The sequence below is a fragment of the Grus americana genome, chromosome 1 (genome assembly GCF_028858705.1).
Source record: "Grus americana isolate bGruAme1 chromosome 1, bGruAme1.mat, whole genome shotgun sequence".
Lineage (NCBI taxonomy): Eukaryota > Metazoa > Chordata > Aves > Gruiformes > Gruidae > Grus > Grus americana.
The window spans coordinates 101,405,617-101,432,943 of NC_072852.1; the positions used below are offsets into that span (position 1 = coordinate 101,405,617).

Here is a 27,327-nt window from a genome sequence, read left to right on the forward strand (position 1 = left end):
AATGCAGATGTATTAGTTTCAGTATACATGCTAACTGGCTAACTCAGATATGTCTATGTGACACTGTGTTGGGTCATATAGATATACCCAACTGAAAAAAACACTTTATTTAGGATGTTGACATATCTAAAATTACTCTTGCGTTGCTCTAGAGGTCACCTCTAAAGAAGATCCATGGCTGATTTTGTACTAGACTTCTGTGCTAATAGTAGTGATGTGTGTATTGAATGCTGTGGCTGAAACCAGGGGATACATTTGATCTACTGGCAGCCATCTCAAAGTTCAGCATCTAAACAGGCAGCTCCAGTGTGCAATGTCTGCCACCCTAAGATGGTGTCTATCACAGGTATGATAAACTGCCCTTTGAAGTTGCCTGTCTCCCTCTAACTACAGAGGGAATCAAGACAACTGGCCAAAATTAAAACCCAGGTTTTAAATTATTTGAGTCAAGTAAAATGAATCCCACCCTACTTGACTAGAAATTGAACACCTAACATACATTTGACAGCAACAGTGCTTTTCAGTGATTCATGTACATCAAGTACAAACCATTGACTTGCCTTCCAGAAGTGCTTCTCATTGTCTGTATGCCAAAGTTTAAAAGGATATGCTTTTCTGTGCATAGGTCTATATATTAAAGATTTAAAAAATACTTCACCCTATATAAAACAGAGATAGACTAAACCATAGCATTTATTGTTATCTAATGAGTCTTTGTAATGAACAGATGAGAGCATACCTTTGAATCTTTTTAGCATTTATATAATATATAATATAATTTTGTTTGTAACATCACTGGGAGTATTAATTTATGAAGGCATATTTATTTAGTGAAACCGATTTATAAATGCTTTGTCAAAATCAACATTTGTGGGAAGTAGTTCGAAGACGTATATTTTAAGTCAGTATCCGATCTGTCTCCATGCACTTACACATATTCACTCAAAATGTTGAAGTACAGTAGCTATGACATTCTCTGCATATGCCAACAAACAGCTTTTACAGAAGCTTCACAGAAGATGTTCAAATAAAATATTCATGATTTTCTTGCTAAAAGAAAAACCTCTTTCAGTCCTGTAAAGTACCGTTTGATAGAAAATGACCTACAATCTGATGTAGTCTCATGTTTTGATATGAACAAGAGCATGAAAGATTTGCTGAAATGAGTGTACATTTTAAGTTTGTCTTTGTTGTATTGCAGGATGAGTAGCAATTAATGGAGTGAAAAGATTGCAGATTTCCTAGTGCTTTTTAACCTGCTTATTTCATTTTCAAACTTCTGAGATCAATTTAGCAGCAGGAAGTTCTGCAGAGCAATTTGGTTCCAGTTGACCCTGGAGGGGTTGTTGCTGAATGAGACTTAACTTACAGCTCTGTTTCCATAATGACACCTTGCTGCAATAAATGACGCCTTCTTAACCTCAAGTTGTATTTCCAATAAATTTGTAGCAATTCCTAGGTTACATTAAGAGGTTGAAAACAAAGTTCTTCAGAGAAGTGTGTCACCACATGTTGTCCCCACATCACAGGGCACCTAGCAGTGCTGGCATATTTATAACTTACATAACACATTGGCTGGAACACATCTTTTTTCATGCTGATTAACATCATTATAGCAATCTGAATCTGCTGATAAACCAATTTATCCCACCTCCTTCTCTTTTAGCACAGGTTTCCTAAAAAGGAAACCTTATAAGCCACTCTGCCTTCATTTTTAAGAGGAATCCTGCATGTCAGGAATAGTTCCCCAGGAGAGCACGCACACCGGTTTCAAATGGTGCACACCACCCGCCGACAATCAGCAGATTGCCACAACGTCTGAGTCAGAAGGAACAGTGAACAGTACAACACATAACACTTGAGCTTGTGAAGGCAGCAAATCTGCTGGTTAAGAACATAGTATTGTGTTACTTCTGCTGTAGGTACCACACCAGGGTTTATAATCATCCTAAGAGGTGATAAGAAGGGAAGTGATTTGCCTGGGGGGCCTCTTGCACCCTTCCTTGTGCCATCAAATAGTCTGTTACCTATCCTGAACAAAATGCCTGGAAGGAGCAAATGGAGCAAAGGGCTTTTTCCCCCCCATTCATCATGTTCTTGCTGTCCCATTCAGCCACATATGTTGTTGCTACCTGATGTGAGCTGATATGCCAGTGCCGCGCAACCATAGTGTTGTCTTCTGCCAAACAAGGACAGAGAAGCTCAGATTTTGGGAGAGCTGTTCCCTCAGGAATCCCAGTGACCTATTAGGTCTTTAAGCCACTTACTGTCTCCTGCTGCTCCAGCAATAAAAGGCAATGGAAGGGAGCCAAGAATCTGCTTATTCTGATGGAAATCCCGTTGGTTGTTCAGCGGGAATTGATTTGACGTGATTTCCATTTATATGACAGGCAACCATTTTCAGTTTTGCAGATTTCTTTCTTTGCATGTGATTCCTGGAATCACACCTTTCCTCTAAGCTTGTTTGAACTCAATTTATTCTACTTGCTTCAGAAATACAGAGCATATAAAGTAGCTCCTTAAAACATACATACATGTAAAACGTTTGTGTCATTTTTTTAGCTACTGTTGTTTAAAGGAACATGTTATTAACATATTTTAAATTGTTCACTGTATAACTTATGCCAAATATCTCACAATACTTTTTAACTTCGAGGGTTTTGCACATATACCTCATCAGAGAGAACAGAACAGGCTGACTGACAGCTGATAAGGTTTTATTTTTTACGATTGCTTTTAAGTATCTTCTACTATAATCCATTTTGAAGAATCAAGGACTGAGCAGGTCTTGTTAGAAGCAAAGATCTATGAGTGCTTCTGTCTCAAGCTTGCAAAATAATGAATAGCAGCACATTCTGTAAGTGAAAGAAAAAATGTAGTGTTGCAAAATCATATGGGTGAATAATTACTGTCTTCATACATAAGATCAACAATAGATGAGAGAGAAATTAAGCAGGAAGGAAGAAAGAATTGCATTATGGAACATAGTAGGAAAAAAGTTATGTTGAATCTGCGATTAGCCTGGAGGAAATTTGGGAGTTGCATCTATCATGACCTTTAGCCCACAGCCCTGTAGCAGAATCCATTTTTTCATAATGGTATTAGGTTCACTTGGCTTCCATCCACCACTTCTGAGCAAGCAAAGAAAATCTGCAAGGGGAAAGAATTTAAAATGGAGGGAGAAATTATAATTCTAGGTTGCTGGAGGCCTATTTTTCAGTAAATGAAGTGCTTCAAAAGAAGCATACTGTTATGCTGTCTTTTGAATGTAAACCTTTAGGGAACTAGTGTAAGAAAAGAAAGTAGAAACATTATTTTTCACCCCAAACTTGTTAATTTGCTAGCTCTAATGCCTTGTCAGGAAAACTCCATGCTCAACTTTGAACTCCAAGGTTAGTGCCAGTAATAGTATCCCCTCCAAGCATTATAACTGTGAATTACCACTGAAGTGATTAGAAAGATAAGAGACTCTATTATGTGAAGAATCAAATATCTTATCTAGTCACTGTACTAATTGGAAGCAGTGTTGTATGGTAAGAAAAAGAATTCTTACTGAATTCAGCTTAAACCCAAAGATGTTTCAACCATGTGGACATCTTTAATATACAGAGATGGGTTATGAACTGGAATTTTTTATAAAAAAGTTTATGTTCATATTTCCATTATTTTTTGCATGTAAAATTGTACTTAGGTTTTAGTCTTTTATATAGACACACATTGCTAACATGAAAGTGCTCGCATATTGGAAATAATGGAAGGTATTGACACTCACATTATGCTTTAGGATAGCTCAGTCAAAAGATTGAAGAAAATGTCTAGAGCACAACCAGAAAAGAACATAAACATAGGTCTCCTGAATCCATATCGCTTTCCTCGCTCATAAAATAGTCTCTCTTCCCTTTTTCTACCAAGATAGCAATAGAAAGATTAACAACCAAACACAAAAGAAAAAAGGATGAAATGCATTTCCGCTGGAGGACTAATAATCATATTGCAGGAATGAAGCCTGCTGTAGATGATAGGCAGCACAACTACATCCTTGTCAGTTGACCGATAAGACGTGTCATGTGTGGCGTTAGTAATGGAGGCTGAAGGGTTTTGGCCTCTTAGCCTCTCTAGTAAATCCTTCCTTGGTAAATAGCTCAAATGCTAATAATACTGGAGGCATTATCATTGATCAGGAAATGTTGTTTCATTACTTCCAGTTCTGTTACTGGAGTAAAATGTCTCCCCTAAGAAAACATCTTTTTATTGCTTAATACCTTTCTTACAGACTTTCTAGAATCAGAAGTAAAATCAATATTTTTCTTACTGTGCCCTGAAATAACAATTTTTCCAAGTGTGGGATCATGAATAACATCTCAGACTTCATTTATTGCTATGTATAATATAAAATCATACTCAGTGTCCAATAGTATAGAAATTCTAATACAGTTACAGAACCAAGGCTGGTGAAACACTATATAAACATAATAGAATTTTGTAGTATAGAAAAAGGTGCAAAGGTTGTTTTTTACCATCCAGAAAAACACTTGAAAATTGAACCTCGGTACATCTCTATAATTAACAATTATGAAAAGCACATGTCCATGGTTTGACAAAAATTAGACAGTGTTGGGTTTTTTTTTAAGTATAGCTGTATTTATAAGGAGAAACAAATATCTAGAACATTTTTTCCTTTTCGATCTAGTAGTTTACAAAAGAACTTTCTAGTATTATGATTGAGCAAAAGGAGAAAACATCAGAAAGTACATGTACTTATACAGTATTTTGTTTCATTAATTTCCTGAAATTTTTGTTTAATGAGTTTTAGATTATTAGATAACCATAGCTTTCAGAGTGTTAAGCATAGTTTACTGTGTGATTTAATTCATGCCATTAACCTGTGATACAAGCTTGAAAAAGTCCTTTTCTTTTAACGAACGGGAAAACATTCATCTTTTGTTTACTGACCAACAGAGACATGAAACCCAAGTCAACGTAAATTAGTCCTCACAGCATTGATATTTCTTCCACCCTCAACTGTCCTTCCCTTAATGAAAGAAATTGCTCCCCAACAAGAGGAATGTAGGCTCCCTGCAGGATGTTAAAGCAGGTTTCCTTTTCTAACTATATCATATGAAACTAGGAGGGATCAATTAATGAGTTTTCAAAGAGAAGCAAGGTTGCTGAGTGTGCCTCAGTATTTTCCCCCAACTGCAGCTGGGAAGAGGCTGAGGTAGGAGAGAAAGAAAGGCCTGGAGTGGGCTGGATTCCCTCCTCCATTGGGAAACCCCTACTCAAAAAACGTGATAAAGCTCTGTGTTTTGGTGAGTATGGTCTTTCCTGTACCTTGAAGCAGGCAGAGGTCTCAAGCAAAGACTCACATGTAATTATGCAATTCAGATTATTATTGGTAGTGGTAGAGGTACAGAAACGTCTAACTAAATTAAACGACCTTACCTCAAATGGCAGTATTTTAAACATTGAGACCCACAGCCTTCTCATGAGGATGGTGTCCAAAGGGGTGAAGTTGCAGTCCTCACTACAACACGTGACAGTTCAGTTCCCCCTTTCACTCCCTCCCCTCCAAATTTGTATCTTCCAGCACTTCACTGGCTTTGGCCAAAACAGACACAACGCGGGGGAAGGAGGAAAGAGGGCAGTGGTGATGGAGCTGTTCTTGTTTGTTGGATGGTAGATTTTTTAACAAGAAAGTGATTATGCGTACCTGGTAGGGCCTGTTCTGCCAGCCAGTAAAAAGCCATTGAGCTGTCGTGGTTTCTCTTCACCAAAGAAATAAGATTTGAAATAACATGCTAGAGGGGTAGGGTACTCCATGTACAGACAGAGATCAGGTGGGCTTTTGTCATCAGCTGCCATTGGGTCTGAAGCTTCTTCATAGTAATTGGGCACCATATCATACTTGTTCAACCCTGGAAACCAGGGGAGAAATGCTGGCAATTCTTTGCCTACTTTAAACAGTATGAAACAAGAAACTGGAAAACCAGAAAATGTACTAAAGGAAAAAAGCTTCAGAAACCCTACAGATCACCTATTTTGAAATCAGACAGTTGCAAATAATGGAAGTCAACTTCAGAAGAAGAGAAAGTCTAGAGAAATTACACTGGAATCCAATCATCATTTAAAATACACGTTTTCTGTTCTGTGTAGCATATGAGACAAGGGATCCTGAAAAAGAGAAACCAAAGAGATTTAGAATAAAATAAGCTTACTCTGATTTAAGGAATGAACTTTCATTATTCAATACAAATTTGAAAAGACAAAGAAACTTATCAGACTAAATTAAATGAGGAGCTCATAGCATTGTAGATGACTCATCATAATTCAAGAAATTTGTAACAGTGTAGAGGAAAACATAGAGAGCAGATGGTGCAAAGAATCCTTAGTACAAACCAGAGATCAGCGCTGAGCTCAAGAGCCAGAAACCATCCTTCAGCCTAGTACCAATGGCACGAAAATGCTGCCATTAAAGTGATTAAAAGCCATGCTGTGCTTCTAAGCATTTTTTTTTCAAATGGTTTCATTGGGTAACCAAATTAGAGCTCTCCTGCAGCTACTGGATTTGAAACAACTAATTAAAAGAACTTCCCATTGATTCATCATAGGAACATTAGAGCAGTCTTTATAAATGGGCAAATAGGATTTACCTATCTCACAATTTTCTGGTTAAAAAGAGCTTTACCAATAAATGAATAGGATCTTTAGGGTCTAAATAACATCTGCTCTAGTGAGCAACTGTTATAAGAAACTGAAATTTCTCCATAGAAATTTAGTAGCACTTCATAGCAACTGAAGAAATAGAAACTGAGCTAACTGCAGCTTTTAATTACTTGCCATTGTTTGTCTGTTTCTTTGTACAATAAATTTCTGACTGGAATCCTTTTCCTAAAAGTCATTATTTCCTCTGAGATGTCAATAGATAACCTCTGTATGACAAATGTAGTATCATCCTTCTGAACGTATAAGAAATGGTCAATAGTGGCTCTTTTGTGGCTTTTTCCTTAAAAGTACAAGGTTTTTTTGCCCCGTACCCCAATACAAATACAAATACACTTCTCATATTCACAGCCTTAGGTACACACCTCTACATTTTGATTTAGAGGATGCAGTGCTGGCACAGTGCTACAGGTGTGATGTGAGCCTTGCTGTATGGGGCTTTTGGTTTCAAGTGCAGGTCAAGCACAGCTGGCTTAGGAGAGGGCTAAAGTAATTTTCTTCCATTAATTTGCTACCAAGTTGTTTCCCAGGAAGAAGACTTGGGCTATTTCTTATACTGAACTTTTGAGAGGATCTTCTGATGCACCAGGACTGTGTTTTAACATGCGCTTCCTCGAATGGAAGAGTTACTGTGATGAGCTCAGGCTGAAAACTCGCATAGAATCGTAGAATCATGGAACGGTTTGGGTTGGAAGGGACCTCAAAGATCATCTAGTTCCAACCCCCCTGCCATGGGCAGGGACACCCTCCACTAGACCAGGTTGCCCAAAGCCCCATCCAACCTGGTCTTAAACACTTCCAGGGATGGGGCCTCCACAACCTCTCTGGGCAACCTGTTCCAGTGCCTCACCACCCTCACAGGGAAGAATTTCTGTCTAACATCTAATCTAAATCATCCCTCCTTCAGCTTAAAATTGCTGTATAAATTTGGAAATTAGAACCCAAAGAAAAATGCACGGCATGCGGTACATATGAAAAGCTTATAAAAGTTAGGTCGTAATTTGAAGAAGTGTAATAGCAGTAATCCATATTTTAAAAGTCTAGAAAGGCCAAGAATGTAATTATATCTACAGTTTAACCTAGTGTTTTCTGTAATCAACATCCATCATTTCTGAAAGATTTGGTTGTCTGACCAGTGAACGCCCAAATGCCGTGAGATGAGATGTGCTGGGGAACGTGGCCCAGCTGATGTCCGTCACCTGTGAGCAGGCACACAGGGTGTACCAGCCGTATATGAAAGGTTGCTCTATCTCCCTCAGCCCCACCTGTAAATCACAGCTCAATACCAGTGAATGACTCAAAACAACAAATAGTAAACAAATTTATATGAGCAGTGCCCTCGTAGGCCCTTGATCAGTGTTTGGCAAATACAAATCCATGTTTGCTAGCTCCTGTTTTCCTTTAAACAGACCTATCTTTGTTCCCTGCTTGGAGTAGCTGATTTTACCCCAGAGAAATATTACGAGAGCTCAGCGTCACCCTCAATTTCAAAAGTAAAAATTTCATTTTAAATGAGGGAGTAGTTATACATACCCAGGGATAATATTTTGGCCCAGAACCTGTGAATGCTTTTTTATTTATTTATCTGCATTTTGTTCTGTTCAGTTACTTACATTATGCTGTTTAAGGACTTCCTGAAAAATAGGTTAATCCTTTATTCAGCATGGCAGGAATTCTTTTTTTCTCTCATTCTCTTGCATCAGACCTGTAGTGAAAATGGCATAAGTGCAGGTGTAGCACAGTTTCCTGTGTAAGCTCTGTTTTGTCCACTTAATACTTCTAGTAGATTTTTTTCATTTAGTGTTACATGTTGGGTTGTTGGGGGGGGGGGGGGTGTCACATCAGAGAGGACTGGACTGTTATACCACAGAATAGTTATCCACAGGGAGAATTGTCAGTGGATGGAAGTTCATTTTCTCTCTCGGACAAATGCACTGTCACAGAGAAAGAGATTGTTACATGCATGTCTGTGTGTAGAGTTTCCCTTTTTTCAAAGGAAAACAACTGGGTTTGTTTTCTTTAGTGTTTGTTTGCATTGCAGAATTTATTTATTGTTTTTATTTCTTAAACTTCCTGAAATAGTTGCAGGAAAGAAAACTAAGGCGTGACTTAGAAGCAGATTCTTATTTCATTTTCCTAGGGGTACACTTCCATTCAAAAGATAAAAACAGAAGTCATAAAAACGTGTTATTTTTAGGAGATAGCTCCTTGGAAGCTTAGAAGAGGTTAAGTAAGATTCATTAATAGAGAGGAATGGGGGGAGGGTGTGTAACAAACTGATACTTGTTAGTGGAAAGACAAATAGCAAAAGCTGTGAACCACTGGAAGAACTGGAAGAACTTTTTTTTTTTTTTTTTAATGGTAGCTGGTTTGTTCAGCTTACTCAGTTGTCTTCAAGACTGTTGAACAACATGACTGGTTTTGTTGTAACATTTGGGAAAGCTGCACATCAACGCTATTAAAACAGCATTAGTGTCTGGAGAATATTAGACCTCCTTTGACATGCTTGACCAGATTAATAAAATCATTTTCTAGAACGCAATTTTTGCACCATTTGAAATTATTGCATAGATAACAATGCACCTTCTTCTCCAAGAGGGCAGAAAATCCGTTTCTTAAAATGCATTAACCCCATAGTGAGATAATTTGGCTCTTGGGTGCATCCACCCATGTTGGGCCCCTTCCAAAAGCTGCTAGAAGCGGTTCCTACTTGCTGCGCTGCTGCAGACCTGCAGTGTCAGTCACAGCAGGTAGGTTTGGGGGCACCTTTGCCCCCACGGTTTGCCCATAACCCAATCCCTGCCACCGGCCTCCTGTAACAAGCCGGCGCTTCTGTGCACACAGCTACCTCGCTCAAATGCCCTTGCTGCTGCCAGCTCAGCTAGCAGAAACAGGATTCATTGCATCTGTTTTAAGCTGTGTAGCTTTATTTTACCCCAAAGAGTAAACCGAATGCACATTTTACATAGTTGAATTATGACATTTAATGGAGATTATCCTGAATTTATAATTTACTGTCTCTGAAACACAGTTCTGCTCTGGACACGATGTCCTCGGAGCCAGCAGCACAACAGCCGGCGGTGGGGTCCGGCACAGGCAGTTCTGTTGATGTTTTTGTATATAGCCGTTTTTCAGAAGCTGGTCTGCACTTTAACAAAGGAGTTCCTGGTACGTACTTGAGACATTAATTCCAGGTTATATGGTTTCCCTGAGAATTGCCATCTGTCATGCTTTTCTGCCTGGAGGTCACTCAAAGTTACCTCGGGTTGGTATCCTAAGACAGTAGGTTGAAAGGATAAACCGTGTGCTTCGTCTTTAACCCTTAGTTATCCTTTTCCCTTTCAGCACCCTCCTTGATAGGTATGGTAAGGAAGGACTGGGCTTCCCAAAACAGCATTGCCCTCTCCTGGCAAGAGCCGGACTTTCCCCATGGAGCCATTCTGGACTACGAGATCAAGTACTATGAGAAAGTAGGTCTCACTTACAGCATCACCCAAACTCAGATCCTAAAGAGCAATATGTTTCATATTTTTACTATTTAAAAAATACTTTAAACTTTTTCACTTGATCCCACGTACAATGCTATATGAGTAGACATTTTATTTTGTACTGATTTTTTGTTGTTTTACTTCTGACTTGTTAATGACTGTCTTGTGTCACATCAGAATCTGGTAGAGCAGCAGGCAGGCAGTAGATATACCTATCTCATAGTAAGTACATTTATGAAGATGGATAAATGGATCATATGCTTGAACATATTTTGATTTATGGACTGTAAAAACTTTACATTAGAGTGACACTGAAACAATACAATTAAGGGGAATGTCAATGTGATTTCATTTTGCAACATTATTTAGCAATAATCTCCGCTTAAATGGAAGTGCACCAGCCTTGTTTAGAGGGTTACAAAAGGTTACAAGAGAGAGAAATTGTATGGCATTAATGTCAAATTTCTGGCATTCTGTCAAAATTATGTAATTTCACACAAAAGTGGGCAACAACATGCATTACAAGTAAAGGTACAAGGTGCACGCACATCTTTTGAAAGTGTAATTTGAAGCCTGATTCTCCCAAAGCACAAAACACATTTTGTCATTTCCAGTTGGCTACAGGGCCTTGCACTTGTCGTGTAGAAGTCAGTGCTAATCGGCACCTTCATTCCTAGAGACATAGGCAGGATTTTTTTGGTGTCCATACCTTAAACAGTCACCTGCTAAGTCAGTTCTTGCTGCTTCTCTGTCCCCATCTCAAAGTCACAATGGAACTAATGGATGTGTGAGAAGACCACAAAGAACAGAAACATAAGCCAAGTCATGACAGAAAGACTTAGGGATGTTAGGCTCTGTAAATATCTGAGAAATTTCGTCATTGGCTGCACTCCTCTACTGAGATTATGCAGCTTTAATGATGCAGGAAAAAAGGGTAAACTGGGAAGAAATCCAAACAATTTAAATAGTACAGCTAGAGTAGACAGATTGTTTAGAATATTTGGTAGCCAAAGCAAAGAAACCTTACTTTCCTATACTAATGGAAGTCCTTCAGATTTTGAACCATTACTATGGTAAGCCACATTATGACTTGCACTGCCCTTGTTTTGTTTGGTGATATTAAAATAATAACCAGGTAAATTAAACAAGAGATTTTATTTAACTGAATAGGAGCAATTTCAAATATTGAAAACCAGTCATATGGACGTTAAATTATAAAGCTTATATTTATAAAAAGCTTTTATCAATAGATTATCTGCCAATATCTGTCAATAGTGAGTGACCTGGCGAATAGCTCTCCTTAGAGGGGTAGATATTGCTTAGATTTGTCTGTTGTGCAGCAAGACTAGATACATAGGCTTCACAACCCTTTGATATACGCAGTTTAAACCACTCCCATCTGTTTCTACCAAAAGAGAACCATTTTCTGTTTTCACCTTTTATAATGCATAAGGAGTATCTTTTAACTGTAAACTTCTCTTCCCTCTTAGGTGTGGGGAGACAAATGAACTGCTGGCATCTTCTAGTACTGTTGCACAGGGGTTATTTTCTCCCAAAGTCACTAACGGAACTAAATGCGTAGCTCTTGAATACAGCTCTTGTTAGTGAGTTAGAACAGGCGTGCTCTCTGGCAATGCAATGTAATAGGCAGAACGAAATACAAACAAGCCAGCAATAGCAGTAAGGCAACCACTTATTTGAGCAGAGGACTAGGTATGTGACAGACTTTGAAGAACTCCCTTGGAGCTCTGACTGTAGAGCAGAGAGATGAATAATCTAGTACTGGAAGTCAGTCTGCTGATTTGCAGTATTAAGTTAGAAAATGATATTTAAATAGTGCTGAAGAAATGTATACTATAAGTTTAGTTCTGTGTTAAGTATAGCAGCCAAATGCAAATGGGATTTGTATATTGAAAAAAAAAAAAGAAGAGGGTGTTAGGGGTAGATACAGCAAGTGAAACTGTAATCTTTCAGGCTTCCCAATAACCCTCGGAGAGGGAAGTATCAGCATTTGTATTCTCAGCAGCAGTGACAAAATAGGGATGGTGTTGCATACCCACAAAAAATGTGATAAAGGTGAAATAATTGTCTACTGGATTTAGTATGAATTTACCACAAATACATCCCGCTACTGGTGAGTATAAAATTCAGCTGAAGTTGAAGAACAAGTTGAGTATGAAAACATCAGAAATTTTATTAATGTCATAAGTAGTCAATAAAAATGCAGAGAACAGTATCTGTAGGTACTAATAAACAGGCTAATTAGTAAAATAGAACAGCTTTTGCAGTCCTATGCTTACCCCTTTTTTACCTGGCATTTGCGTTTAAAAAAGAAAAGAGACTTTGTTCTCATATGCAATACAGGAAATTGAATGTCTCCATTAAACACAAACACTAAATACCCCGTTTTCAACAGATTCCATCAGTTTCTTAACTTTGGGAAACTAAAGAACTCTGCAGGATTTTAGAATTTCTCAAGTATCAACTGCTATTTCTTATAAGGTATCTTGTTGAAATTTGCAAAATCATCAAGATGACATTGGGGACCATGCTAGGGGAACATGCTTGCTTTTAACTATAACCAGTAGGAATTCTGCGGCTCATAAATGGAAGTCATATCTTGTCATGTGCTCCCAAGGTTTGATGAAAGTTATGTAAACTTACAGAAATTAAGTAGCTCTAATAAACTACTGTAAGCACGCCACAAAATGGGGTGGTTTCCGACAAGTAAGACTAATTAGTGATGGTGAACCCAGAACATAGAGACGCATCTTCCCATGCATATCCAGAACAAGTCGAACAAGGGAACGAGGCTCGACTGTGCTGACTATGCGAGAAACTTATATTTACACTCCTGTGCAATACAAATTGCATACAGAGAACTATTGAAAGATCAAGCCTTCTCTGTGAAAAATATTCATGTTTTCTGAGAAAGGCTCCACCAAATAATAAAGAAATAAAGTAGAGAAGGAAAGTTATACACGGCCATCAATAAGCTACAAGTATGGAACACATACATTAATTTAAGAATATAATAAAGCAGCTCAGTAATTTCTCTGCTTTAAAGCACCTTTCACATGACCTTCATTTCTTCAGTGAATTGCTGCAAAATACTCAGAACCATAACTTAACAAAATATTGCTTGCCTTTCTATCTGTTTCTAAAAATGACAATCTTGAGAAAATAACAAAACTTTTTGTGAGCCAATTCTATATGGTTTGTACAGATTTTGAGTTTCTTATTTAGGAATACACGGGTACATATTTGTGTGGTTGGCTGACAAGAGGTCACTTTGTTCTGCAGCTTTTCAGCCAGAAATGCAGTGAACACAAGCTGAACTAAGACACAATTAGAGAGCTGACTTGTTCTGTGAGGAGAGCAAAAATTCCTAGACATTCAGTCCAAGATGCTATGAGGTTTTGTCACAGTAAAGAGAAAAAGTTTTCCATTGCTTGAATAGTTATGTGATATAACCAGGGAGAGAGTATCATGATCCTGAAATAATATTGTGTGTTGAGGCCTGGTAGCTGAAATATCTTATTTTGGCTAGATTATGAATCATTCTGAAAACTATACAGTCAGCAACATTTGTCACCTTAGACGATAAGTGAATCTTTACAGCAACACACAAGAAATCCATTAAATGTTTGACCTTAGAGATCAAAGATATATTCTGAAAAGCATTTCTTCGTAGACCTTCTTTGTAGTCTTCATAGATATTAAATATTTGCAAATTATCTCTGTTGATTCAGGATGTCTGCCCTATTCTGCCATCTGTTATCTATCCATTCTATTTTATAATCCTTTAATATCTTCCACAAACAGCCCAGTTCTTTTAAAAGAAAAAAATCTCTCATAGGCAGTATTGTCTTTCCCTTTAAAAATCAAACTCCAGATATCAATATAATCTCAGTTTCTTTGCTAGTAATAATCAACTTTTCTTTTATACTTTAAAACTATTGCTTGGACACTGACCAAAGCTTTTACTTTTTGAAAGATTCCAGGGCATCGTAATCTATTTACCTCTCACCAAAAAGGTCGCATGTTCGAGTCAGATGGAGGAGCGGGATAAGATTTATCCTTGTTACAGCCTTGTAATGAAGCTGAGTCCTTCTGCAGGAATTCCCTCATGGGAAAAGAAACACAGTACACAGTGGATATAAACCATACCAGCTGCACTTCAGGTTGTGCAGCTGAACTGGAAAATGCTTATTCCTCCCCTTTTCCACCCAAAGCCTTAAAGTTAATCATCAAAAATTAATGCTCCCTGAGAGCTGTATTAAGCATACCAAGCTGTATACATTTCAGCAACTGTACTAAGTTTAAGTTCTCCCATATGGCCCAAATCCACCAGCTGGATTATATTTTTTGTTACACACAAGATAATATATAATTAGCTGAGGAAGCCTGTCTATAGAGAAGAGATTTTAATGGAACGTACCCACGCAATATCCCAAGGCATTGCAATGACATCTCCAAATAGAGAATATCTTTTGGAGCAGGATGTAGGATGGAGGGACTGGCTGATGTTTCTTCACTTTCTTGTCTTTTTGATGAAATTTACACTAAAGCCAAATCCCTTTGACAAAATACTTCATTTTGTTGGCAGACTCAATTTGCAACTCACAGGCAGTTTTCACATAGAAATTTTAACCTGCCTCCATGTGACAGTGAGTGGACAGGATACGTAGGATGTCAGATATGACTTTTCCTCCATTCCAGTGTTATTTAGAGTTGAATTAATAAATAAAAGAGAGAAAATAACCGAGCAGTAGAGGCAAGGGGGAAATGAGTTTTCCAATGAGATTTTAAAAAGAGATGAAGAGCTGATGAAGCACATAGATAAAGTACCAGATTGAAAGAATTAGAAAGCAGTATGACCTTGTTAATTTTTCTGTCAGCCTACAGCTGTATTTGCTTAACTTATACGAGAAACGATTCTCCTTCTTAAAATCTAATATTAAAGCAAACACTGCTATTTCTTTGAATATTCATTAATATGAATTAAAATGAGCCATCCTGAATATGAGTAGTGAAATACCCTAAGAGACCCTGAGGTAAATGACTTGGTAGGAATAATGTGAAGATTTAAGACTATCAATGCGTAATGTTTTGAATGACAGAATTATTTTTACAAAAATTATTATGGAAATTGTAAAGAAAGTAATATTGTTTTTCAGAATTGTTTGCCTAAAATAGTAGTTTAAAGCAAATCTATCTGTCTAGAAATACGTGCACCATGCTATCTCAAAGCCATAGAAGTGTATATGTACTATAGATTACCTACTCTGCACTTTGACGGGAAAAAGAGTTGGCACTTGGTGCGTGTATAATATCCTTTTTTTCCACGCGTTTTGAGGAACAGATAATCTTGTGATATTCTCAGTACCACACTGAAGACTAACACAGCAATGGCACGGCAATAGCAACAGCATGGTCCCAGGAACCCTGGGAACGCATCAAGCTCACTTTCACACATGTGCCCAAGTTGTTTCATTCCAGCTTTTTTTCCCATGTGAACTGCCAGTGTAAGGTGTGTGCCTCATCTCGGTGTAGGACAACAGATGTTCCTCTGTGTCTTCTCCAGCTAAGGAGATCTTTCATTATGATCTTCTCAGATTAATTCAGTTCTGCTCAGGCAGAACTTGACCCTACTTGAGTATCAGCTGGCATCTAACGTAAATGAACAGGAGCTATACATGTTCTCATCGGACAAGATAGGGACATTTCTTATAAGAAGCCACATCGTGTAGATCAGACAATCCTCTGAATTTCTGGGTGACAGTTTGGAAAGGTGAAGTAAAATTAGTCATTCTCTTCTATAGCCCTATGCCTTTCTGTGAGGTCTATCTAACATATGTGAGGCTCATTGACCCTCAACCTCCCTACTGCTTAAATAGCTAAATGGCTTGTCTTTCCCCCTCTTTAATTACAATTTTGCATAATGTTTAACTGAGTTATAGGGATCACATTTTTTCAGACACAACTATGTTACAACTTCCCTATTTCCCTTAAGTATCAGCTATTACTTTCTTGGTTCAGATTTTGCTTTTATGTTAGATTTTTAAATCATGAAGAATAATATATGCACCAGCTCAAATCCACATGAGGCTGAAGGGAGCCTGCAGACTGTGTCACATTATTCATGAGCAGGCACAGTTCATTTGGTACTGTTGTGGATTGTTAGCATGTACTGGTTCTTTCTCCAGGCATATTCTTTTGCTGTTGTTGCTATACGTACCATAGCATGCTTGATACCCTTGCAAGCTGCCTGACTTAATTTTCAAGTCAACATCAGTGACAAGGTTGGGGAATAGGAAAAGAGATAACAGTAGGGATGAGCATATGAGCACTTCAGGTGCCTGGCCAGTCAGTGAGTACACTCAGTATGCAATAGTGGGCACTATACTGTTAGAGTTGAATGATCAGCTGGGCAATTTTTAGCTAATCATTCTCTTTTAAAACAAACACTTTGCTCCTGAAATATTTTTCAATTATTCGAATTATTTGAGGCATAAGTAGCAATCTGCTGCCTGCAAGTAAAATGTTTCTGATGTGAGTAGAAGCAAGAAATGTAGGGCTCATGCAGTAAGACATTTTCATTACATTTTCAGCACGTTCTCATAAAAACAAGACCATTGAGTAATTTGGATGTATAAAAGCTTTTGGATAGTAGTATTAAGCAGAGCTTAGTATTTGACCATAGCTGCAGGAACAGATCAGCATGTCGCAGCAGGGCGCCAGGGCTCCAAGGAGCGCCTCTGGCATTCTCGGCCGTTCAGAGCTCCTGGGAAATGAACCATGTCTGGTGAATGTTTTTAAAAAATAATCACTACAAATGCGCTTTGGGAGATAATCATTAAAACGAAATCTCCTAGCTTATTTTAGTATAGTAAGTGATGTTAAACAAGCTTCTCAGTTTTCCTATTCTGCTGTTATTAGCCTAGTTTCCCAAGGGAAGAACTGTAAAAGCCTTAGATTCTAACAAGAGAAAAAAATAGGTCTCAGAACTGTTGAAAACGAGAATGAATAATTATGAGACTCTCTGACCAGATATAATTTTTGCCTGCAGGAAAGAACCTAAGGACCTTGCAGCAGCCATTATTAATGACACTGATATAATTACTATTAGGAGAAAAAGAAATCTGGCCTCTAAATATCAATTACCTGCAGCAAAGGGTTTATCAAAGAAGTTCTGGGCTAGGCCTTTTCCATTAGGTGCCTGGTTTGGCTAGTCTCCTAATCGTTGTCGTCAATTATTTAGAGATAGCTTCTAAACCTTTGTATTTAATAATAAAGTAGCCTACAGAGCTATTACTATTGTCATTCCTGCTGAACCAAAAAATCTTGATGAGAAATATAATGCTGTTTAAGCAAGTCTACTGGATTTGATTTTAAAAAAATCAGTCTCTGCTGATCTTGTGTTCTTATCTGTAGCCAATACTATTTTCCCCAAGGAAAATTGCATGTACAGTGCTTATTCCAGTAACTGCTAGAAGAGCTGTACAAATGTAGTAAAAGTACATTAATGGTTTTGAATAAACTCTTTCAAAGACATGGTCATAGGAGGTACGCAAACTATTACAAGACAACAAACAGCACCACACAACTAGTTCCATACCTCAAAGAAGCTAAGAAAGCTAAATCCACTGATAGCAGAGGTTGATTCCTAATAAAAAGAATTATTAAACATTTTTTCTAGCCATTTGGCAATTGAACTTTAGACAAACTAGATTTCAAAATAGTTTACTGACACAGCAAGAATAATAATGTTAACCACAGGAATCAGCTGTTCATTTTAAGCATGTGATTAGGTAGGGTCAAAAATCAGATGCAGCTATTTCATAGTGCAGTAAATTTCAGCTCACTCCCAAGGACAAACTTTAGATGATTTGATGAACATATTGTAAAAAAGAAATGTTGTCTCTTCGGACAGAATATATCAATTGCATATAAGGAAGTTTAACGTGTTTAATCCTGAATTAACAAAATAGAGAATGTATTCACAGCTTAAAACATTTTATTATTGTTGTTGTTATTATTAACTGGTTTCAGTGTGTTCACCTTTGATTTTAGGTACAGTAAGTTTTAGTCGTATCTGAAGTTAGAGTTGTAGTTCCCTCAAGTACCTTAACAGACATTCAGGAGTCAGACTTTGTGTTTGAAAGTTTGACATATTTTTCCAAAAAGAATGGTGAGTTTCATGAGCATGATCTAAATATAACCAGCATACCGGCCAAAAGATGGCCATCTAAGCAAAAATAATTTCCTTATTTATAAGTTAAATACAATGTCCAGGTCTCAATTTCCCTAAAACCTGTCAGAATGTTTCCTTTAGACCTTCTTAAAATAAGAACTAGTTTAAAAGTTCCCAAAAGTCTTCATCTATGCGCCCAAACTATTTTAAAACCTGAAGCTAGGGCAGTGTTTTCATAATACGCCAACTACTTACTGTTCATGAGTTGTTCTTTCGCAGCCATAAAGGTGGATTCACAGGTTAAATCAAGAAGATACGTAGTTTGAGACATAAGTGCGGTTATGTCTTCGTCTAAATGAAGGAGTGTTCCAATATGAGGTATCATTTCACTTGCAGCTTTTCCTGCAATCCTTGATGCATTCAGGAGATATTTGGGGAGATACAGGTAAAAAGACATGTATTCCTTTTTTGGGGAAAACCAGAGAAAGTTCCTTTTTTCCTCTCTTCTTCTGAGACTGCATTGCAACTGTACACTAACCATGCAGAAGGACAAATTGTTACTAGTTTGGCACTTTTAACTTTTTTTTTCACACTGAAACGGAGACAAAGCCACTGAGTGCATAATATAGGCAATCTCTTTTTTATTAAGTAGGTATGTCCCCAAAGCAGTCATTCTAGGTGAAAGGATAAAAATCCAAAGGGAAAGAGGAAGCTCTTTTAAGGAGAGCCATTTTCTTTTCATGCAATAAAACATACTATTTCCATGTTTAATATTAGTATAAGCATTTTACCATGTATTAAATAAAAGCTGTGGGTTTGGTGGTGGTGAGGGGCGGTTGTTGGAATGAAAAATGCACATTAGAGGACCTTTTCATTTAAATGCATGATTTCATTAGCCAACTTGCATACATAGAAAGGGTATGTTTTTCAGTAACTCCCACATAGTTTTGTTAGGTTTGTACCCTGATAAAATCATGAATGTTTAGTTTGTTGATTTAAAGAAACATAATGTAAAAAATTCTTTTTTTTTTTTAATTTTTAATGTATTAGTATTAATAGTTTCAAAGTGCCCTTTCTTGATGTTCTTGTCAGGGAGGTGGAGTTAACAACCTATTATTATGTACTCCTTACTGAGCTGTTAATAGCTTTAGAGTCTTTTGCAGGAAATCACCTGCTGCTCATAAAACCATTTATGTTGCTGTAGGAACTTCACCAGGTTGATGCATCTTGTATTTGCAATGACCTTGCACAAACTATCTGGTTTTCTTGCATATACTGCCAGAAGTACTAACATATTATGTTAACACAAGGGCAATTCTTTAGTGATTGAGACGTCTCTTCCCTTTTAAAAGGGTATTGTCACCTGTCTGTAAATGTCTTTAAATTTTTTTCAGATTTTTTGTTTGTTTTTACCAACTCCAAAAATATTATTTCTGCTGAAGTTAGCTAAATTAGAAATGGGCACTTCCCTGATACAAAAATAGGAACAAAACTGCTTTGTCAGTTTTGAAAGTGTAAAACCGGCATTTTAGTTTTCTTGTTAGATTCTTTACTTTGTCCTTTGAAAGTCATGTTAAACTAATTGGGAGACGATTTCCAGTTTTGCTTTATACTCCTCTATTAACTCACTGAGGTGTTTGAAGAAAACATAAATGTAAATAATATGCTATATTTATTGTTGTGTAATGCCAGGATCTGCAATATAGTCATGACACGAGAGATGAATTCAGCCCTTTTGAGTTAACATTGTAAGATAGATGTTTGCTGTGCCTGCACTGAGACACAAAAAAATGCACATGCATGCTCACAAATACACAAAGAATGTGATGTTTCAGTGACTTTTCAATACCTATTGATATGTTTTTATCTGAAGAGAGTTGCATAATGAAAACCAGTACACGATCTCAAAGGATTGTCCCTGTATATAGATCAGTAGGTTCCCTCTTGCCTATCATTTATTATTTTATTGGAGTGACTAAAGTCAAACTTCAGTTAGTGCCAGAGTTTGTATTTTAAAGACAAAATTCTTCCTCCGAAACTGATTTTTATTGGGTGGCGTTGAAATCTATATTAATGTTGTCAACATTATTCTATATTTATAAGTCCTGATTTTCTCTGAAAAGGAAAGTAATTGTCCCAAAGAACTGTATACACAGTTAGCATGCGAAAGACTCAGTATCATATAACATTCGTTGCAGATTTAAATTAATCCTAATGACTTCAGTCATTTATTCCAGATTCACAATAGCAATCTGAATCACTACTATCTATAAAAGTAGGGATTTTGCTTAGTTAAATAAAAGGGATAGCTTTATTAATACCACTGAACCACAGTTAATAGCGCTCTCATGTGTATCTGTGAACCAAGTAAACAACTACGAGTAGTTTTGCTTTAAGTATGGCTTGCTTCCAAGCTGTTGTATATCAGTAAGGAGCTTTTCTGCATTTGCTAGGCAGGAAATATTCAGTAGCAAATGAAAACAGAAAACTGCACATTAGTCTGCTCTTCTAAGAATAAAAGATATTTATGTAGAAGATTCAGTCTAGACTCAAACCAATCTTAAAAACAGCCCAGTCACTCTACCTGTCCTAACATCCTGAAAGGCTGAAATACATTGTAAAAAGGAGTTGGAAAGGCTTGTTGCCTCGAGTTTTTTAATACAATTTGTAGTTTTCACCAGGGCATTTTTAAAAATGCAGACATTACACACAGCAGTTAAAATTTTCCAGCAAGGTGTTACAAACCTGACAAAATGTCCAGCACAGAACAGGAGCCCTAATCAAAATCCTGGACCTAACTGCCTATGGATATTGTAGGGATTCTGAAATTAGGTAAATTAGGCAGGTTTTGTCATCAGCACTGTTAGAACTGGGTTTTGTGTAGCTGACTCAGTGCTATACTACATTTTTAGGATTGGTAGATTCATTTGAATTTCACAACTTTGAAAATATGTTATGCTTTTTTTGTCAAAGTAGAGCATTGGCTACATTGTAGTGTAGCGAGTCACCATCATTGCAGAAGTCTTCCAAAAAATTGGATCATTGCTCTTGTATTGAAATTCCACTTAAGTTCTAAGATGCTTCCTTACATTAAAAATGTCTTCACACTTAAATGTGAAATAGGGCAACCACAATTTTGGGTTCTGCCATGATGGAATGCAGCAGTTTTGTGTGTACAGCTTTACTGTGATTTTACCAATGCTGATAATGTTAGGCATGAGAAGGTTGCCTGCCATATGTCTCAGCAACTTAGAGACCTTCAGGTATTTGGACTGTGGCTTTTTACATTACAGGTTTTTTACATCACATGAGTTGTCCCTTTTTGTTATCTTTCCTCCAGGGTCTTGCATTTTCAATTTAAAAAATTCATTCACCGTTGACCTACTTCCCACCTGTAAATAGAAGTACTGTTCCTATGATATATAGACATATGTTGAGTTTGACTTAATAAATCACTGATATTCATGATTATTCACTATTTCTTATAGATAAATATCTTCAATGAAATAATCAGGAAGCAGATTTAAAACAAACAAACAAACAAAAAACCAAACCAAACAGTATTTTTGAAAAAACAGTTTGTAATTAAGCTTGTTGCCTAAGGATGTTTTTGAAGCCACAAGCAAAATTGGTTCAAAAAAATAATTAAGTAAATTCATGGAAGAAAAGTCCATGAGCTGTAAAACGTAATGAAGCAAATTTAGTTAATTCAGAAACCCACTAATCTGCAGATTTCTGGACTCTGGGGGAGTGTTAAAGGTGAGCATGGGGAGAAAGAACCTGTACTGCTTGTGTGGAGTCTCAAGTCTTCAGTGGCATAGATAGGACCTGATTCAGAAATTTGAACTCTAAATACCAAATGAATGACTTGGGAATCAGCCCACTGGCTGCATGTACCTAGTTCTCCGGGCTTGTTTCACAACAAAGAAAGTCACAGAGGGCTTCCAGGCTTCAATTTTGCAGAATTGCATCTGTTTCCAGTGAGGCTGTATTTGTCAGCAGGTTTATTATCTCATTATGAAGTACACCTTAGTCTTAGGTATCTCAGAAGAAACTGTGCTTTACTGTCCAAAGATGACAACAAAACTTTTGAATACTACTTGAGTTGCTTTTTACCATTAGTAGGCTAGTTCATGCTTGCAGTAGCTCCTTCCTTCTTCCCAAATGGAAAAGACAGTGTAGGGGAAAAGAAAATTAGAATGAGTGAAAAAAATAAGAAAGATCTTCAGGGACGACTGGAGAGGCTGACATTTTTATATGCTGAAGTTAGCAAGACTCCTGGAGATACTGATGCAGAGGTTTTCACTGGTAAATATTTTTAATTAGCAAACAAATGTTATCAGAGTAGCCATAACTGCTAGAAAGACAGAATTTAATATCTGCGCTTATCTGACAAGTCAAGTCACGTTCCTCAGCTCCCTTTATTATATTCTGAATTGCATCCCGTTCCATCCCCAACTTAAGGCACAGACCTGTTTTTATTCCTTTCAATTTAATCTCCTTGTCAGTTCGATCAGCAGTGTCCTATCTGCTGCCTTCACACCTGGTGTTCCCGTTTGGCCCGCCATGGTAACCACACAGCTTTTGCTCTGCCCACCTCTCACCTCGTTGTGCTGGCGAGAATGTTCGCACTGGTTTAGAGTAATGCTGTCCTCATCTCTCCTCATTTAATTTTCTGTTCTTCATGGTTCACCTCACATCAACTCATTTCTGCCTTTCCAGGTATATAATCCAATTAGAATGAGGTTTGGCTGGGTTTTGACCTTTCCGTATTTTCTTTATGGCTGGTTATCTGTTCTTTCCCTTTTCTTGTTGACAGCCTCACTTTATGTATGGAGAAAGTGATGAGCTGACTGACAGGCAATCAAAATAGAAAATATTGAAAGGCCAAACAGGTAAAGCACACTTTAGTATTTCAGCTCCACAAACGGTTACATCTCAGATTAATCACAAGGGAGGTCGACAAGGGAAGGGAGAAGATTAGAACCTGAAGTGGCTGACACCTTAAAATGCTGCAGGTTTCTTCTCTGAAGCAAATACTAGAGCTATCGGCAATTTTCTCTATGGCCCTACTTCTTCCTGTCAGAGTTTTCATCTTGGTTCAGATTGGTCATCAGACCTTTTAATCACTGTTCTAAATTTACTTTAAGTTTGTTGGTGACCTGGAAACCAAAGGTACAAGATTTTTAGGAAGTGGGTTTTTAAGAATATGAATGTTATCTTTGACTATTATTTCTATTATTGCAATTTTTTATCACTCTATCTTGCAATGAGAATTTACCTAATCCTGTTGATCATATTGTAATCAGATAGTAATTAATGTTAGAAGCACAGTTTTGGACCTGTGAGTCTTTTCTCTAATATCTTCCAAATATTACTGCTGGCATTCATGTTAATAGATATACTATAGGTGAAGATAGTCTCCTAAGAGAAAAATCATGCACAAAATTAGTAAAATTAAAGAAGCTTTCAAAGACAGACTTTGAGTTTCCCAGGTACAGTTAATTTTACTGATTTCAGTGTAATTACTCCTCACCTACAACAATGTATGTAGGATGAGAAGCAAGATATGAGTAGGGGCAGTAGGCATTCAGAAATCATATTATGGAAATACTTTATTGCAAAGAAAGAAAATAATTTTTGAGAATTATTCGGGACAAATTAGTTGTGAGAGGAATATAGGCAATATAAATCAAAGGCAATTTACATAAATTAGAGCTATGGGGACTGTGGTTTTCTTGGAAAACACAGTAAGTACAAACTCCACAGTCAGCTGCTATTTGTCTTTAATAGGTTCTATTTGAACTGATTAATCACATATTGACTATACCTAATAATTACCTACTGTTTTATTCTAATGTGTAGCACAACATTAAAGTCCAGGTGACTCTGGAAGTAGTTAAGTTCCATCATAGCTGATTCCGTAAGAAAAGTAAGGAAGAGGTTGGAGATTTCATTTCACAATGGACCAGAGCTATGATAATAAAAATTCCTATCTTCCAGAATTGTGCCCATTCCTTTAAAATAATGATACTTCCTCTGTAAGTCACATTGTGTATATCCTTCAACATGATGTATCTAGGAAAGAGGAAAAATTTGACCAAATAGTCTCATAAAGGATTCTTTTTCATTATTGGTGCTTTTATTTAAACATTGATAATGTCTGATTCATGGAACTCCGAATCTTCTTTACTTTAATGTGGTACTTACTCAGCTTTGACATTGTGCTTTAGTGCACAGGAGAAAGACCGGGTCCCTGTGGTATATAGATTGAATCTCTATTAGTATTTCTTTCTGTTAAGCGATAGTGCTCCAAAAAGGCTAAGCAGGATTATATGGCTTAACTACAGAATTTTCATGTTGGAGAACAATGGATATAAACTAGAAAATGTATTTGCAAGCAGTTGATAGTAAATTCAGTTACAGTCTCCCTGGATTCTTTCCACACACATACATTTGGAAGTTGTAGGTACATAATAAGGATGTTTTCAGCTGGCAGAAGCCTTTGAAAACCCTTTCCCCAGTGTCAGTTTAAGAAGGCTTTTCAATTACTCATGGGACTCAATGAACTGAAAACCTTGATTGTCATTTGTAAAATAAGCTAGAGACAGAGTAAACTGCAAAAGAGTGGTAATTTCTGGAGCTCTTTTTATATATTCTAAATAAGAGAAAATTATATTTGGTTATCTTTTTCAGTTGCTGAAATAAGGACTGATATTAATTTGATTAGAGCTATGTTTCTCTTTCCCCCTCCAATATTAATGGTGAAAAATTTGTATGCCTGAAAGTGCCTGGATTTTCATCAGTGCTTTACTGGTAAAGTTAATCTTTTAAAGGTTATTTGAGCACTACAAGCAAAATTCAGCATTTCAGCTTTTATTTACACTAATCTTTTTTTGCACTAAACATTTTTAGTTATATATACTTCTTCTCACTCATAGCATCAGAATGTAAACTCTCTGATTGCAGTATGAGTCTAAACTGATAAAAGGTCATCACATTTTGCTTAGTCTTTATCAATGTTTTATTTCATATATGTTCACAAAGTCTTCATTTCTGTGCTGTTTCCCTCTGAAGTAAGGTGGGGATCAAATTAGAGAGCAGCATGGTCACATAGGTGTGGCACATGACAGTTTATCTATTGTTTGCAAATGTTAATGTCATCAGAGGGAATCCCCTTTCTTTTGAGCATACAAGAAAAATGGTAATACTCATCAGAATAGTATAACATCTGGATATTGAAAGAATATGACATTCATTAACAAAGCTGCAACTTTCAGTGAGGCATAATGAAGAACTGTCAATTAATCTGATGATGTCATACAGTGGAAATGTTTCATTACAGCATATGTTGATGGGACAGATCCAGCTATTCTGGTGCACTGCAAAAGCGGGAAACTTTTCATTATTTTTGATACTCTGATCCTGCTACTCCATTAAATCATTTTGTCTAGTCTTAGACCATTAGCACCATTGTAACTTGCATTCAGTCAGTCTATTTCTTGTAGATATGAAAAAATGTCTTGACTATAAAGGCAAGTATAAAATTAGGATAGATACAAATTCACATACTCATGCAGAGGTTGTTCAGGAAAGAGTTTGATTCTGAAAGGTGCTTGTGTTCATGCACAGACCAAACTGTCACAGATTTATGAACATTGTCTGTCATAATCAGAACTGAATCCACTGACAAGAATCACACAATAAGAAAAATACAGTTTCCTAGAGATAGCATTTTCCAAGTTCATAAGATAATTCTGTATAACTCGGATAAGCTAGTCATAGGCTCTGTATTACATTGTGTAACAACATTGACGTCACTTGTCATTTGGATTATATTTATGTTTTAATTACAGATTTTCACCAAGATAAATTTGCAGTGGGCTATGGAAAAGGTCTTATGAATGTCCTCATATCAAATTCTGACTAGTAGTTATATTAGTACATTGTATTAGATAGACACCTTTAACTTATGTTTAAACTCTCAGTCCCTGTGTTCTCAGAACTGCTTCTTGTGAAGCCTACGCCATCTTAAGATCACAAATCCTGCTCTGATACTAATGTGAAGGATCAGAGCATTTCTTGTACTTCTCCTTTTATACGAACTCTGAGCTGTATATAATGGCCAACAGTTCACTTACTGCTTACATGCAATGGGAAATACAGCCATATCAGTGAAACTTTTATTTTGCAGATTTTGTAGGAGTCCTCTGTAGTTATCAAGAAATACAGAACAGATGTAGTCCTTGACATTTCCCATCGATCCTGGTCCCATCACTGTCCAGGTCAGAGAGCTATCACAGAGCATACTGTGGCTTCTTCTAGCCCAGAAAACCACGTTTCCATTCGATGGAAAATAGGGTGCATGGCAGGAGGGCTGATATATGTCTAAATTGTTCCACAGCATAAAATCAGGTTTTGGTAGAAGCATGCACTGACATCCGGGAAGTACATCCAAGTCCTGCAGTTTAAAATTCACTTTTTGAACTCAGAATCCATGCTAAAGTAAGTGCATATTGTCTGTGGCAAGAATAAGATAAAGCATCCCATACTTCCCTGCAGACTAAAATTGTATTGTTTTATTCTGAGACCATCTTTAGCCTCCCTGGGAAAGATCATGGCAGAAGGAGTGGCCAGCCTTGAGAGCCATCCCCATCAACCTCAAACTGCGTCTCTCTCTGGAAAGCTCAGGCTTTCCAGGTAGGCTGCAGATCTTGTCATTGTCATGAGAAGGGAGTAATGGCAAAGCTTCCAGTCTCTGGAGAATCAACTTATGTATGAATCCAGTCCAAAACAGGCTGATTTCTTTGTGTGAAACATTCACATAAAACAATGTGAAGTTTCCAGCTATTAATCATTTTGTCTCGAGTTTGAGCAACTGTCTCCTCAGGTACAGGTTTCTGAAGCTTTTTCTTCCCAAAC

At 37.1% G+C, this 27,327-nt stretch overlaps 1 protein-coding gene across 10 annotated transcripts in view; it reads left to right on the forward strand.

Moving 5' to 3' along the window:
* EPHA6 (EPH receptor A6) overlaps positions 1-27,327 on the forward strand; it is a 521,269-nt gene that overhangs the window by 349,458 nt on the left and 144,484 nt on the right. For 9 of the 10 annotated variants that reach the window (XM_054813848.1, XM_054813914.1, XM_054813840.1 and 6 more), the window contains one exon: positions 10,066-10,190. The exons of the other annotated variant lie outside the window; for it this stretch is intronic. In XM_054813848.1, coding sequence (XP_054669823.1) covers positions 10,066-10,190 — 125 coding nt within the window. The remainder of the gene's footprint in view (positions 1-10,065; positions 10,191-27,327) is intronic. 10 annotated transcript variants of the gene reach the window in all.